The sequence below is a fragment of the Copadichromis virginalis genome, linkage group LG14, assembly GCF_057382275.1.
Source record: "Copadichromis virginalis isolate Kocher_CV1m ecotype Utaka linkage group LG14, C_Virginalis_male_GT1.1, whole genome shotgun sequence".
In the NCBI taxonomy this organism is placed as follows: domain Eukaryota; kingdom Metazoa; phylum Chordata; class Actinopteri; order Cichliformes; family Cichlidae; genus Copadichromis; species Copadichromis virginalis.
This window is the reverse complement of record NC_140631.1, coordinates 14,975,128-14,991,042: the sequence shown is the minus strand read 5'-3', so window position 1 is coordinate 14,991,042 and position 15,915 is coordinate 14,975,128. Positions and strand designations below refer to the sequence as shown.

The 15,915-nt window shown below is 43.8% G+C and overlaps 2 protein-coding genes across 3 annotated transcripts in view; one reads left to right on the top strand and one right to left on the bottom strand.

Moving 5' to 3' along the window:
* Positions 1 to 285: 285 nt before the first annotated feature.
* bcl7bb (BAF chromatin remodeling complex subunit BCL7B b) lies at positions 286 to 2,591 on the bottom strand. The gene is made up of 6 exons (XM_085479411.1): positions 2,413 to 2,591; positions 1,836 to 1,911; positions 1,656 to 1,743; positions 1,190 to 1,348; positions 992 to 1,095; positions 286 to 881 (listed from the first exon to the last, which is right to left on the bottom strand). The coding sequence occupies exons 1-6, from the start codon at positions 2,523 to 2,525 to the stop codon at positions 810 to 812; spliced, it is 612 nt and encodes a 203-aa protein (XP_085335537.1). The 5' UTR covers positions 2,526 to 2,591; the 3' UTR covers positions 286 to 809.
* Positions 2,592 to 6,042: 3,451 nt separating this feature from the next.
* The window catches only part of hip1 (huntingtin interacting protein 1), a 51,047-nt gene continuing 41,174 nt past the window's right edge, over positions 6,043 to 15,915 (top strand). Inside the window, exon 1 of one of the 2 annotated variants that reach the window (XM_085479402.1) lies at positions 6,043 to 6,235. In XM_085479402.1, the coding sequence (XP_085335528.1) occupies positions 6,119 to 6,235 (117 nt within the window). In that variant the 5' untranslated portion in view covers positions 6,043 to 6,118. Of the gene's footprint in view, positions 6,236 to 13,907; positions 14,388 to 15,915 lie in introns of those variants that run through there. The other variant, XM_085479403.1, reaches the window with a different exon arrangement.

Genomic DNA, 15,915 nt, shown 5'->3' with positions numbered 1-15,915 from the left:
TCTCTGCATTTCCAAACTGTCTCAGTTTTGACTTTCTAAATGCTCAGCCTGTCCACGCTGTTCACCCCCAGCGACAATCTGAGCATCTTCTGCTCTGCCACCTTTTGTTAAAATGTATTTTGTTAGAGCCACCATCTCCAAACCATACTTCAGTGAGTTAAAATGAACAGTCGCATTTATTATGATTTACAAAATGTGTTCAGTTATAAACAAATGTGTTCAGTTATAAACATGGGCAAATAATATAATATATATATATAGATATATATATATATATATATATATATCTATATATATAATAAAAATCATATTCTTGCATGTGATAAGCCAAAAGAAGCTTCTTCTTTTTTTAAAGGAGGGCACTGTATTTAATACACAATGGCACATCTAAAAACAGCAATTTGCATAAAGCTTCACAAATAACACCTTTTCAAAATCGCCAATAAACCTTCAGAATAAAGCAACAGCATATGGAAACATGCATAATTTCAGCTGCGGCTACCAGGAAAATCAGACAGTTACGGCAACTGCATGAAAATACACAAAGCCTGCGAAATACAGTTCAAAATGCTCCCCCCGTCCTTTTCAAGATGAAAAACGAAACACAGCATGACTTCAAATATTAATTAAAGTAGGGGGAAAATAGAAGATTTTGCAGTTAATACACATTTTCTTAAAAGCTGAATTTAAAATAAGCAATATTTGCGTAAATATATGAAGAGATCCAGAATAATTGTCAAAGCTTTGCTAATCTCACAACAACTGAGGACGTGTTTTGTGTGTATTTTGACAAAACGATCATAAATAAGCTATCTCAGAACAGCGTTCTCTCCTGTGCAAATCTTCTTTAAGGGAGGTGCTCCTGATTCATCCAGTTCCTCCTGTTCAATGAAAAGAAACACATTTAATTAGACTGCAATAATTTTAGGAATGATTTAACAAAGGAACATGCTTTTTGGTCTTCTTTGAGCTCATTTTTAACGCAGTGAACCTGGGTGTCTGGGGTGCTCCGTCTGACAGTTCCTGATGATAGAAGGTCCTCCTTGATGAGAGTGGGTGGCTCATCTGTGCCCTCCTGTCCTGAGTGAACTGGCTCTGCATCATCAAGGAGGCAGCGAGATTATATACTGATTATCGAAGCTTTCGCACCGTCACAACAAATGTGATGCAGTGCATGTTATCCACATACCATCCACGCTCTCCTGGCCGAGCATTGGAGGCTGGGAGTCTTCAGCTCGCAGGCTGGAGGCATGAGGAGGGCTGACCTGCTGCGAGCTGGAGGTGCTGCTGCTGTTATCCATTTTAGGCTGGTAAACGTCCGACAGGAAGCTCTGGTTGCTGTTTTCATCTGGCGCAGAGAGGAAGGGAAAGGCACGGAACATGAGGTTACAGCTTTTACAGCATTTTTGAAATATATATTACTGTGCATTAGTCTCGAGCAACCTCTCATTTCTTCATGAAATGAGCAATAGGTCCAGTGAATTACTGTGACGTGCAAACATACATGAAACTGCAACTGAATATTTGGTATGACCACCTTTAGAGCAGTACTGTTACTAATTTCTTTTAGATTGTTGTTTTAATTTAGACAGCATTAAGTACAAAACAAGTCAGCAAACCTTTTAAAAATTATTTTTAAAAGCCTTCAAACATACCAGTAAAATCCAGTAGAGAGTTGGTGTTTTCCAGGACCACATCTTTCAAGCCTCTAACTTCTCCACCGGTGGATTTGGTGCGATATATCTGACAATGGAAGTGCAATTTGTCAGTTTCAAGAAATGTGAGCAAAATAAGGTTATTAAAAAAATAAGCTACACATGACAAAAGGCCCACACCTGCTTTGTTTCCGTCACTGGCACCCACTTGAATATACGTAAAGACGTGTCACCAACTGTCACCCATTTCTTCTCCCTGGGGATGTGATTAGTTTGATTACATTGAGACAGGAGCTCAGGAAACACCTTCCGCTTTCACCTGGTCTACAGCCTCAGTCTCTAACATGACATGCAGCATACACGCTCACGTTATCTCTCTGCAACAGCACACAATGGACAGCTGCACAAATATCACAATGTGCCCACTAACAGGCATCGCTCACAGTGCAGGAGAGGGTTAAAACCCCCGGGGAAACGTCCGCGGGTGTTTATGAATTACACTGTAATTAGACTAACGGGACAGCGAGCCGGAATTAGCCGCGCTCCGCATGTCAGGCTGAAGCCATATTGACAGCTCTCGGCGGAAAAACTCAGCTAGCCCCGCCCCCTCTGTCAAACTGGGGCACGGGTTGGTCGGCGTCTCCGTCAATCATCTAACTTTTCCGACTGAAGTTTGTTGTGCGACGCAGCAGATATCGGGCTTCGGTCTACTAATACCTTTCCCTCCATATTGTCCCCCCGCGGATCGCTTACGTACCATTTGCGCACTTTCTCGATGGCCGCTAGCACCTTTTTGATGTCGTCTTTAGCCCGACTTCGCGTCTCAGCGCGGCCCGATCGTCCCGACATCTTGATGCTGTTATGATTCATCTACAGATGCATCTGAAAACTTCAAGACCAAGCCCCAGTCCTCCGTTACACTGGTAATCTCGCGAGATTCATTCGTCACATTTTTTTTCTCCCTTTTTTGTCAGCTTCATTCTGACACCTTATGTTCACACTATATATATAATGTACTGCAAAGACAGGCTGGGCACGTTTGATTTTATTCGTCTTTTTTGTCCATTATCCATCCCTTCTGACTATAGTGGGGGTTTCTATTTAATGTACAGTTTATTCAAATGCTGTACTTAATGACAGCTTTGAAGGCTGTAAAATGAGACGTGGGGATTTTGTTTTCACATTAAAAAAGGCATTCTCCTAAAAAAATGAAAAATAAACCCAACATGTTGTGGGGTTGTCCCCCTGTGCAGAGCCCCTGTCACCTTTAAAGCGAGTTGTTAGCAGCTCTACTCAAAACTACACTGCTGTGCAAAAGTCTTGAACCACCCCTTATTTCTTTATATTTTGCTTCCAAGCAGCCAGACTTTCTTGTCAATTTTTACCAGTGGTCTTTAGGAATAGCTCTCCAAGCTTTCCGAAGATCTTTCAAGCTCGTTGGGAATCAGCTATTAGGTCCAAACTGTGCACTTAAAAAAAATGGAGGAAACTGGAGAAGTGGAAGCCACCACCTAGGATCTAATGTTCGCTGGAGCCTCATCAGACATGGTCTCAGTGGAAGGGTGGTTGCTATGAGGGGAAACAGGGAGAAGTATCAAAACCATTGTCTGATTTTGATCCACCATATGTAGCACCTGGAAAACATCTGATTGGCAAAGGCTACCTATTTCAGCATGACAATGAGCCCAAACACACAGCCAACAAAGAAAAAGCATGCCTGTATAGAAAATCACACCGCGGAATGCTATGAGTCATGGATTGGCCTCCCCAGAGCCCGGATCTCAACGTTACTGAAGGAGTGTGGGATCATTGTTAGAGAGGATGGAACAAAAGTCAGCCAACATCCAAATAAGAGCTTTGAATGTCCTTCAAGAAGCCTGGAGAACTATTCCGGAAAACCACTTAGAGAAATTATAAGAAAGCTTGTCTAAGAGAGTTTAAAGTTCACATATTGACTTTTAAGCTCATTAGATTTGTACAAACTGTGTTAACAATACAAATTAAAAACAAAGGAAATAAAATCCTCTCAGAACATCTTGGATCCACTGCAGTAAATAATTACGTTTATTGTGCATAAAGCTCTTTTCTTTGCTTTTGTATTGATTTTTGTATGTACTTGTTCCCACATGTAATCAACAGAGGGCAGCTTTGAGTCAGGCATTAGCAGACCTGCTCCTCCCGGCCCTCAGGGGACACAGAGCAAAGGTTGACAGTGTGTTGATTTATTGCTGAGATAGGAAGGAATCACTGACAGGAAATTATCCTTTGTTTGCTTTGCTTGTCATCTGCAGATAGTAAAGGAGCAGAAGCAGGGCCAGCTTCTCTTTAAGCAACTTGTTTTCACTCTGCCAAGAATGAAACTAGAAACATTGTGACAATATTGTCAAGTAATGTGAATATTTTATTTATTTATGCAAGTTTGTTAACACTATCATCTTTTTAGTAAGAATGAACATAAATAGATTAAAGCCCTTTTTTCAGTTAACATCAGATCAGTGACTGAGAGAGTTACAATAAACTGGATGCTGCCTAGAAAAAATAATCTCAGCGATGAAAAATCTGTATCTTAGTCTCAGACTAAACATTTCTGTGGCGTATGTTTCCAGAATCATCACATTGAATATTTTCTTTTAGTGTTTCTATATCTGTTTGACAGGACACGATAAGACAGCTGAATGTGGGGAAGGCCACAGAAAAAGAAAAATGTCAACATATTAACTGATGGCGTGGGCGGGGACTGCTAGAGCTTCAGCCAGTGGCTGACAACACAGGGAGGAGTCCCAAGGCCGTTACTAGAGAAAATATCCAAATAACAGCCCAGCATGCAGCTGAAAGTTGTCATGGTACCTACAATGGCAGCAACTTCCTGCCACGACTTTGTGATTAAAGGCTTTTCATTTTTCAGAGATTGTGAGGTTTGCACATCACCGTTGATGACAAACACTATGAGTCAGGTGAATTTTGTGCTTTTATTTACACACAATTCCACACATGGACGTCCATCAGTTTACTCAGAATTGTTGCCATCCAGAGGGGGCACGTACTCCTGGCTTAAAATGCAAAATATAATATTTAACTTTGGTTCATATTTAATTTTTTTTAAAGCAAAAACATGACAAGTAACTGGTTTAAGAAATATCTGCTTTTAAAAGTAAAACTAAAATATTTTGATCTTTGGCCATTTCATTGGGTACACCTGTTCAGCTGCTTGTTAACATTTACTTAATCAGCCAATCGCATGGCAGCATCTCAGCGCACTTACGCATGTAGACTTGATCAAGATGGTCTGCTGATGTTCAAACTGACCATCAGAGGGAAGAAGAATGCTGATTTAAGTGACTTTGAATATGATGTTGTTGTTGGTCTGAGAATTTAACGAGATGTTGAGCTATTGGGATTTTCTTACACGACCATCTCTAGAGTTCACAGAGAATGGTATGAAAAAGAAAGCTCAGAGGAGGATTGCAACACTGTTTCCAGCTAATAGGAAGGCAAAAGTAACAACACTTGTTTACAACCAAGGTACCATGCAGAAGAGCGTGTCTGAATGCACAACATTCAGGTACAGAAGAAGACCACACTGGGTGTCACAAAAAAGAGGAAACTGTGACTCAGACTCACCAGAGAGAAATGTTGCCTTGTGTGATGAGTTGTTGGATCAGAGTTCAGCATAAACAACATGAAAGCATGGATCCATCCGGCCTTGTATTAACTGATCAGACTGCTGGTGGTGTAATGATGTGGGGGATATTATCTTGGCACATTTCTGACCCCTTAGTCCCAACTGAGCACAACTTCACAAAGCTTAAATCATCTCAAACTGGTTTCTTGAATGAATTCGCTGTATTCAAATTGCCTCCACAGTCACCACATCTCAATCTAATAGAACACCTTTGGGATGTGGTGCACAAGGACATTCTCATCACTGATCTGCTGCGTGATGCTGTCATGTTAGAATGGAGGAAAATCTCTAAGGGATGTTTCATGCACCTTGTTGAATCTTTGCAAACAAGAAATAAAGCAAGGTGTACCTAATAAAGTGGCCAGTGAGTGTATATTCACAATATAAGCTGTAAGTTAAAATATAAGTAACAGCTGAGTCTATCTCCGCTCTCCACATGTGAGATTTACGTCCTCGCTAACTGTCGGAATTTGGGAACTTTAGTTTGAAAAAGTGAAAGCGGAAGTGAGCCCTTCGCGGTGAGCTCGTGCGCGAGCTTTACGTTGGTGCCGCTCAGGCTGCTCCTGTCATTGACTGGGGTGGTGTTGGTGGTGGACGCAGAGGCCAAATGCTTCTGTGAACGGGGGCGACGAGTCCAGCAGCGCAGCATGGACGGCTGCCCGCCATAGTTAGCGCAGTTCGGAGTCTACTTCACTGTAGCCTAGAGAACGGTTATAAGCTAAAAGCCTCTCTTTCTGTTCCCCCCCCGCTGCTGTTTGTTCTTCATCTGCCTCAGACGACAATGGATCGAGTAAAAAACTCCATGCAGCAAGTCCCCAACGCTATCCCCAAAGTGATCCGACGGACCGGAGGAGCCAACAGCCTGGAGCTGGAGAGGGAAAACTTTGAAAGAGTGCAGGTACGGAGCACAGGAGGTCACAGTCATATAATAACGTTATTCTGCCGAGAGTGTGGGATGGAGGTCCCGGGCTGAGAGCCTCTTTATGGCGCTGGTGGGAGGTTTTTAAAAAGTCATGTCAACTTAAACTATGCACAACACTGTGTCACTATTTCTCTCCGTCTGACGCGAGAGAAAGAAATGACACGGGAGCCAAAATTTTCCTTCATTTTAAACGAGTCACCGTGTGACAGCTGAGTCGATCAGGCCTATCCCGTGTTTGCTTTGCTTTTTTTTTTTTTTTTTTTTTGGATCCACATTGTTGTCACCTTCCCACACGTCTGTCTGAGATCAGCAGACACAAAACGAGCCCACTGTACAACAAAAGAGCTGTGGAGATGTGGGTCAGTGGCCTTTTGAATTCAGATAACTATTGCATAAAAAAAGCACACAGGAGGGGGGCTCAGTGGAGCTGTATCATGTATGTAAAGTGCCTCCGAAGCCCTGCATTTAAGGCAGGACCAGGGATGATGCCAGGTCTCTCTTGGAAATGAGATTTTTAATCTCAATGAGATTTTTTACCTGGATAAATAAAGGACTAATAAAAAATGACGATGAAAATGGGTGAAATTGTAAAACCAAGGTAACTGCCTGTCTTCCTTCCTTGTGTTTAGTTTTCATGGCTGCTGATGAATAATGAATGTTGTGTATCTTTACTCATATATATATATATATATATATATGTATGTGCTGTGGAGCCTGCTGCTTCCTGCTTGGTGGTCTCCCCTCCCCTTGCCCCGGACCAGGCGCAGAGGAGGGAAAGCGGTGGGGGAAAGTAGGTCAGATGAATCAAGGCAGCGTGGTAGTGCTGCAACATGCTTTTCCCAATCCACTCCTGCTGCTAAAATCGGACAGTGCAGTCCACACAGCCTAAATGTGCACAGTAGGTATTTGGCCTCGCTGCCTCTAGATGGTCTCATCCAGTCTGGCCCCCTCTCCGCCAGCCCGTCGCAGCAGCAGTATGGATTAAAGTTGGGGAAAGACGCATGCGTAGCTTTGTGCATCTCGAGCCAATCCTGGTCACTGGGTCACTGTCAGGCTCCTGAGATCACACCCTGCGGAAGGTGCCAGCATGGCAACGTAATGCAGGCACATAGTTGCTCCAGCTTCCGAGGAAACTGGAGGGGGAAGTAAATGTGTCTGAGCAGAAAGGTGTTTTTGTCTTGCTCTAGTGTATCTCCCATTAAAGGAGGGTGAAAATATTCAGGCAAGCTTTAACAAGCCCAAGTTTGATGTGTTGTCGGCAGATCATACTACTGTTTTCGTACTAATGGAGTCAGTTTCCGCCTCGTAAAGGTGTAATTTTTAAGATAATATTCATTGGGATTTGTCACCCGTATGAGAGGAAATGCTTATGTTTGCTTTTTGTTCCTCGTGGTTGTTGTTTTTGTTTTGTTTTGGGGGTTTTTGTTGGGGGGGGGGGGTTCTGACTGAGGATCCAGAGCTGCGGCAGGAGGTGCAGGAATCAATGAATGTGCTGTCTGCTTTACAGGGATCAACGAGAGATAATCTCATCTGATCTGTTGTGCTCTAAAGCTGCCTAAATCTGCTGGGTGGCTGGCTTTCACCTCTATAGAAATCCCAACAGCCTGCCTGCTTTTAGATATTTGTTTCTTTCACCAGCTTTTTCCTTTTTTCCCCTTTTTTTTCATCCGTCCGTTCACATTAACAAGCTCACCTTAGATGTAAAACTTTTTTTATGTTATTTGTTTCTACTGTTTGGAACAGAATCTTATTATTTCTGTTAAATGTCTTGTTTTGCTGGTTATCAGTGATATGTTCAAGTTTGTTTGGACTATTTAGTGTCAAAAATGACTCGGTATAATAACCCCTAATCATAGCCTCAATGCTTTTTTGCAGATGAATGAATCCAGGCATTCCCAGATTATTCCCAACGCTTCTTTATCTGATTTACCCTCACGACATACTGTTTTAGCCTTTCATGCACTTAGTTCAGCTGACATGCTATTTTTTTCCCTTGAAGACCGATTTCAACATCCGTAATATAGAGCAGTGTGCAGAGCTCTCGGTGTACCTCTCGTTTGTTTATGTTTTGCCAGGAAAATTTGAAATAGGTGCAGGGATTTACTAAAACACCTGCAAACATACATGGAAATACAGTATACAAGACAAAAACTGTCCATTTTATACATCTTACACATTACTTTTAACTGACTTTCAACCTTTTGTCCACTCAGCTCTTTAATTAAATGATAACTTTTGGGTTTTTTTTTATTCCCTCGATTAGTTGAGTTTATCCAACCATATAACCCCTTTGTACTGGAGAAGTACCCCGCCTACTCTGCCCACCCTGGCTTAGACCCACTGAGTTAAACAACAACAACTTAAAAATGACTCCAGAATCATCTGCTGTTAGTTGAGACAAGTTCAAGGCGTAAATTAAGCGTAAATTAAAAAATGTCTTCTGTGGTTTTCTAACCACGCTCATCCTGAGAACTTCCTGCCCGATCCTTTCTGTTGTGTGCAAAATCCCCTCTGTCATGTCCACTCGGGGTTATAAAAAGCACGAACCAGGGCAACCTGATAGCACTCAGCACTTTTAATGACATGTTTAGTCTCATAACAGCGACCGAGTCTTTCATTTAGAGTTTAGGCGGATTAAATCTCCGGGGGAGTTCGTCTGAAACGTCATTCTGTGTTTTGGTTTGGGTTGAATCGTAGCCTCAAAGCTTTAGTGAAAACAAAGGAGTAAATAACACAATGAACACCAGCGGGAGTTTTTATCATCTTTTATCTTCAGGCTCCGAAATGTCCAAGATGCCAGCTCCCGGTCCCTGAGCTCCCAGAGGACAGGAGAGGTTTTTCATTTGAAAGCTGGCGTAGGTAGTAATCTATGGACCAATAGGAACCATAATTAGTGCTTGAGGAACATTTCTGGGGCACCAGCTCCTCGGTTGGAATATGCAGAGTGAGCCACAGAGTGACACCACATTGTACGCATGTTACATAATGAAGGCCTTGAAATCAGACTGTCTGTCTGCCTCATCCTTCCCCTTTAATTGTCCATACTGAGGGCACTCCTGTATCTGGATATAAAAGTGCTTTGACTGTTTGACTGTTAATGTTCTCTTTATTTTCTATCAAACTGAACTGCCAGCATTAAGGTTGTTTTGGTTGAGTTTGCAGTCCTGTTCCTGGTGTTTTGGAGGAGTAGTAGAAGCTGGATGTTTAACTAGAGTCTGATTAATCCTTGGGCTGATTTGTAGGAAGTAAATAACCTGCTCTTAGTGCAGAAGGCCTGTCCCCCAGGCCTGCGCGATCTTTTAATTCCGTTTGGTGTCACGGCAGCTTTGGAATTCAGGCAAGGAGCAAGATCGCGGCCTTTGGGCACAAGCAGGAATCAGCAGGGGTCTTTGTAGACAGGCGGGTTTTTTTTAATCACGCCGTCTTCCTGCCTCTCTTTCTCCCTCATCTTTTGTCTTTGCCTCCTTCTGCTCCCCTCCGCCGCTCATTGTCTCGAGTCCTCGTCATCTTCTTTGACATCCTGCGATTCAGAATGCGCAGGAAGTTGTCGAGGGATATCCGCATGCATGCGGGATACACGCAGACGAGCACGAAAGCGAGACCATTAAAGGCGCTGAGGGAGCAGAAACGGCGGGTGGTGGTTTGTGGCCTCATTGCGCTGGCTGCGTGGAATAATGGAGCGGGACGTGAGTGACTGGTTAGTAAGTGGAACAAAGTGCACTGCGGAGTTTCTGGTGGCAATAACAATGACTCTGAATTACAGGTTGTTTTGGAGTTCCCTGCTGAGTTTTACGAGCACGGTACAGTGAAAGGTGCAAGGTGGAGACGGGGTGCTTGTTTGTTTCAGTCGCAGCAGAGGTCAAAAGTCAGACTGGAAGCTACGTCACCGGTGGAAGAGCGCGGTAGGGGAATTGGGCTGCTTCAGCCGCCTGTATTTGATTCGTCGGCTGCAGCGTGGGAGGTAGAGCAAGGAGGTCTGCCAATCAGGAGGTTCGATCCCTGGCTCTTCTAGTCTTAGTCTGCACGGCGAAGGATCCTTGGCCAAGATACTGAACCTGTTGCATTCATCAGAGTTAGCTTAAAAGAAAAAGAATGGTTGTATGAGTGGGTGAATGAGGCTTGTAGTAAGAAAGCGCTTTGAGTGCTCAAACAGAGCAGAAAAGCACTATAAGAGTACAACTCCATTTACTCCATGTGACAAACTATGTCATTGTCAGATTTTCTTCATTTCAAATAATACAATATTCTCATTTCAGGATAATAATAATAAGTCCAGAGGTCCTGCCCTGATGGTCACCATGCCAACACGAATACCAAATGTCAGCATGAAAATGAAAGCTTTTTTTTTTTTTACTGCTGACACAATAACAAAGGTCTCCTCTACACATAAATGTCTGGGGCTGAAAATTCCCTGCTAGTTTGAAGTAAGCTCATCAAAGCTGGGCTTTCTCGGCATTAGCTGGCTTGACCCAACCTAAAACCCCGGGTGGAAGATGACAGTGTTTATCAACTTTCTCTGTTAAGCCCGACTTTCTGCGTCATTCTCGGTGAGCGCTCACTTAACAAGGGGCATTTCACGCATCATATGACTCTTCCTCTACACGAAAGAGTCCCTGTGAGCGCTGCCTGCTCCAGTCAGAGACGTTATCAGATGATGATGGAGATAAAATCTTTAAAGAACATCAACTATACTATAACTATAGCAGTCAAATGTCACACAGTTTCAAATAATACGAGGGGGGTAATAATCTCAGGATTTAACACTCAGAGCGGTAAAAATAAGCATTTAAACTCGAGTTAATGTATTTATTTTATTGCTAAGTGCGCTCTCGGTGCTGATGTTTATTTCTAGTGTGGTGGCTGCTCATCGAAGCTCTGTGCTTTGAAACATGAAAGGTTACTGCCCCGAAGCAAAATAAAGGAGCCGTGGAAATCTCTTTGATTTCTCGGCAGATCAGAGTCAAATAAAGTGTATTGATTGAACAGGTGTATAGCAGAGACCTGGCAGTATAAGAACATTTATGCACTTTCTGTATCACCGGCTGAATGCATGCACGCTCCGGTGACGATGTGGTGCACAGTTTGCTGAGCTTAACAAGTTGCACGTATAAAATGCGTTCCAGCTCTTAAAACCGAGCTGTAAATGAAGGAATCATTTCCTCCACCTGCTCCTCACTTCTTCAAGCATGTGTTGCCACGGCGAAACTGAAAACTCTGTGTTTAAGCTCAACGTAGCTCGCTAACCCAATAATCTCGCTCCGTGGTAAACCCCTCTGATTCGATTTGCTAACATCTGCTTCAGTATCCCAGGTTACTGATGTACAACATATAGACATGATGAAGAAGTGGCTCCAGTCTGTTTTTAAAAATCATCCTGCTGTGTCAATAACACCTTATGTTAGCGTATTCACATGATAACACACCACAAACTCCTGTGTTTTAATGTCTTTTTTTTTTCCACTGCGAGAAACAAAGATATTCCAGGAAAAGTGTCGTGTCATAACACTTGAGTTCAAACAAGAGACATTTGGAGGACTTTAACCCCTGACTGTGTTTTAACATGGTACATCGACCTTTTCCAAGCCACACCTGCTTAAAGAGATATGACACACGTTTTCTAATATGTCATATGGCTGCTGAGTAGGAAGTTTAACACAAATAATCAGCAGGTTAGGTGAGCCATTGCTCTTCTTGGTCCTTAACCTTTAGTCAGGAAGGTGCAGTATGACATCACGGTTCAAGTGGACTGTGAGAGGTTTACTGGAACAGGAAAAAAGATGGCACATGATGTATGCTGACAGCACAACCCAGCCAGCCCGTATTGAACTGCACTTACTCAGCAATCCTAGCCCACATCTGATTTAACTGCTGAAACACCTTGAGCACTTTTACATGCTTCATACGGCTAAATTAAAACAATGACTGAAACTCGGAGATGTGTCCTTTTAAAGCTGGTTAGACAAAAACAGAGATGAGTGTTGCTGAGTCAAAATGAAGACAGAGACAGAGTGGGACTGCTGTATGTGAGAAATGCTCGGCGATGGGCCCACGCCGTACCAGGAAGTGAGGAGACTCGGTGGAAAATAGCCTGCATTGTTTTTAGACTGACTGCTGGGCAGCCTGGAGGTTTAATGCGCACACCCGATAGTCTAATGAGTAACATATTGATTATTGTGGCTGGCCTGGCCCTGGTTGGTCAGCTGTGATTGAAAGCCTGGCCTGGATTTTAAAAATGGATCCTGTGGGCTCACTGGCTGTCTCCGAGTCTTCTGTTGTGTAATCCCAGACTGCCTCGTTGATGTTGGCGGTTGTACTGTCTCTTTTTCATTGAGGATGAGTCTTTGTCACTCTGCCTGGATGTTTTGCGCAGATTTGCACAGATTCGCACACACTGGCGACTTTATACAGTCTAGTTATTGGCATCAGGATGACACTTCTGTGTGTACGGCTGAGTCCACACTTGGTCCCTAAAATGTGAATTGAAGTTAGTCAATATGCTGTTTATATACGCTCACTGGCCACTTTATTAGGCGCACCTGTGCAACAGCACGTTAATGAAACTGTATAATGAGCCAATCACGTGGCAGCAACACAATGCATTTAGGCATGCAGACGTGGTCGAGACGACCTGCTGAAATGCAAACCGAGCATCATCCCGGTGATTTAAGTGACTTTGAATGTGGCATAGTTGTTGGTGCCAGACGGGCTGGGCTGGTCAGTTCTCTGGGTAAAAATTGACTTGTTGATGTTGGAGGTGAGAGGAGAATGACCACACTGCTTTGAGCTGATAGGACTCGTAACCACTCGTTACAACAAAGGTATGAAGAAAAGCATCTAGGACTTGCTGATCGAATTAATGAAGCTCATATTTCAGTACAGAGGCTTAGTTTACGGGATTAGTAACACCTGCATTTTACCTGCTATGTCATGTTAAAATGGTATCTTTATGGAGGGTCTGTTATAGACGACTCTCCCAGAATTTTCTGAGTCAAAAGGGCCTGAAACTTTAAGCTGTTGTGAAGCTCAAATCCTGCAGGCTGACACAAACACAGAATAACTGAAGACTCTCAGAGGCACCAGATGGGGGCATCAGTTGCCCAGGAGTGATCTCCTGGTGGACGCTGAGCTCCTTTCCCCCACTTTTCACCTTTTGAAAGTTGCTTTTTTCCAGGCTTAACTGTAGTCAGTCAAGATAAGGGTTTAAGGCAGTGTGTGCATATAAAGTATGGAAATATAGGGGGCCTACTGTATACTGTCAGTATAGTTGAGTTGTTGAGTTTTCTTTGTACCACAGCCTTTTTGTTCTTTTGGCTACATTTGATCTAAGTGTCTGTTGTTGTTCCCACATCTTCTTCTCTTTCCTGCTTTTTCTGATTTTCACGGTGAGGAAGATGATTAAATTTTTTTAAATTTCTTTATTTTTTTGGAGATAGGGGAGGGGTAGATGGTCTTTTGGCTCCTGCTGCAGTTTAGATCAGGTGATCATCTGTTACTCCTACTAGTGAATGGAGCAGCAGTGGAAGTTGCAAACCCCAACCACCCCCCACCCCGTTTTGTTTCTCTCCCTGTTAGGACCCCCGGCGGTTCCCCGGACCCCAGTTTGAAACCCACCGTGTTTGAGCCATCCCACTCTGCAGGCTCCATGCTACTATTGTCTAACAGGAGAGCGGGCTATTTGCAAAATAAAGGTAGCCTCCTGCCTCAGTGTTTGCCCCTACGAGGGCTGATTCATGCGAGTGGGGTGATTGTCTTTTCTTTTGCCCCTTTTAAAGTGAAATGAGCGCCTATCGGTAGCGGTAGTCCTCTGGGTTTTTCCTCCCACACAGCTTGAGCTCCTCGCCGGGTCGGATGCTGAAAGTCCTCGCCGATAAGAGATCGCGCAGAGCTCGCGGAGAAAAGCAGACTGGACGCGGAAGGAAGCAAAGGAAGAATAGAGCAGCATTTTAATACCAAATCGGGACACATGTTGAGCTAACGGCCCTCGCCACCTCCTCCCCCCTTCTTCTCCTCCCAAATGCATTTGTAGGCTCAGTCGCTTTCCCGTTACTGCGCGTTAGGAGAGAGCCAGCAGCTCCGAGGATCCCCCGCTCGCCGTCTTGGAAGGACGATCATGGATCTGAGCAAAATCGTAAGTCCCGAAGAGCCGATCGGGTTGTCTTTATGTGAGCTAAGGACGGATATTAAGAGAAAAAAGGAGAAAGCGACAGGGTTTGCATGTTTTTGTGGAGGTGGGGGTGGTGTCCAAGAAGTCCTGAGCGCACACACTACACTCAGCAGGGTGAATACATGCAAGTTGGGCTCGGTGCAAGCAGGGACTTGCTCTGTCTGCTGTTTACATGGCAGCTAAATGCGTCCGTGGGAAGTTTGGGTTTTGTTGTGAAAGCTCGGAGGTCTCCCGTGGGTTTATTCCAGGGTTTTGCGAGCTGCTGTAGTGAAAGAACAGCTGCATTTAGTCGGGGAAATGATGAAACCAAGAGTCAGAAAGCACACGATTGTGTTAATGCAGCCTACTCTCTGGAGGCTTTACATTTCTATTGCAAGTAAATGAAGCCATTCACACATTTGGCTTTAATATAGTGTTCTTCTGAGACCTGGAAATGTTTCCTGTGTTGACCAGAGCTCTGTTTATGCTGCAGGTTAGAGGAAAAAGTTCTGCAAGCATGGTTTAAATGCGCCATGAATGTCAATTACAGGATCTTATTGACAAACCTCAAGGCCAGTCTGAGTGTGTAGTTAAAGCTCTATAACACAGAATCAAGAGACTGGGGGCTCTAAGGGTGAATTTAAAGTACAACTTCTTCACAAGCAGTGATGTTTCCAAACTGGCGATCGATGTGGAGTTTATTCCACATTTGCCTGTTCATCTTCCTTTGACTCAGAGCGATGGGGATGAGGCAAAAGAGGTGCAGCTTGGACTGCTGAAGCAGGTGCACAAGAAGCCTTTCACAGTGGATGAAGGGGTTGCACTTTTAGCCTTTTGTACTGAAGTGTAAGAGTGTGTGTGTGTGGTTTGATGAGAAAGCCTACTCTCTAGTAATCCCCAACCAGGTTGGAGACTCAAAGGTTTGTGGAGGAAAAGCACAGCGAGTGTAAATTCTGCAACGATGCACCGGATCCTGACAGGCTGTCCATAGGTGGAACAGGAAAATCAGTCTCTCAGCTGTGAGGAAAGAAAAAACCTCAGCCTCCCACGTGAAGTCAGTCACGTGTAGACATGGTGTAGGTAGGTGTAGCGATGGAAAGCCTCCTAGGGCATCACCTTCCAGTTGCAATTAACAGGTTATTTTAGCTGAACCTCGAGAAAAAGTGGGAAAGTGTAAAGTATTCCAATCAAAGCTTTTCTACATGTTGTTTCTGCCACTGTCCAGTGGGTCTTGCAGACTGTGCATCACCGCTCCACCACAGGTAATCTGGTGATGCACAGCAGAGATGAAACACTGAGGAATGTGGCTGAAGGTATGCAGGGTGTGTTGTTTAGAGATGATGACAGCCCTCCAGCCCTTCCGTGACCCTGAAAAGGATAAGCGGCAAAGAATGGATGCTTATAGACCTACAGTTTCTTTATGTAAATATACACTCACCGGACTCTTTTATTTATTTGTTTTTTACCTTCAGGACTGCCTTAATTCGTCATGATATAGATTAAACAAGGTGCA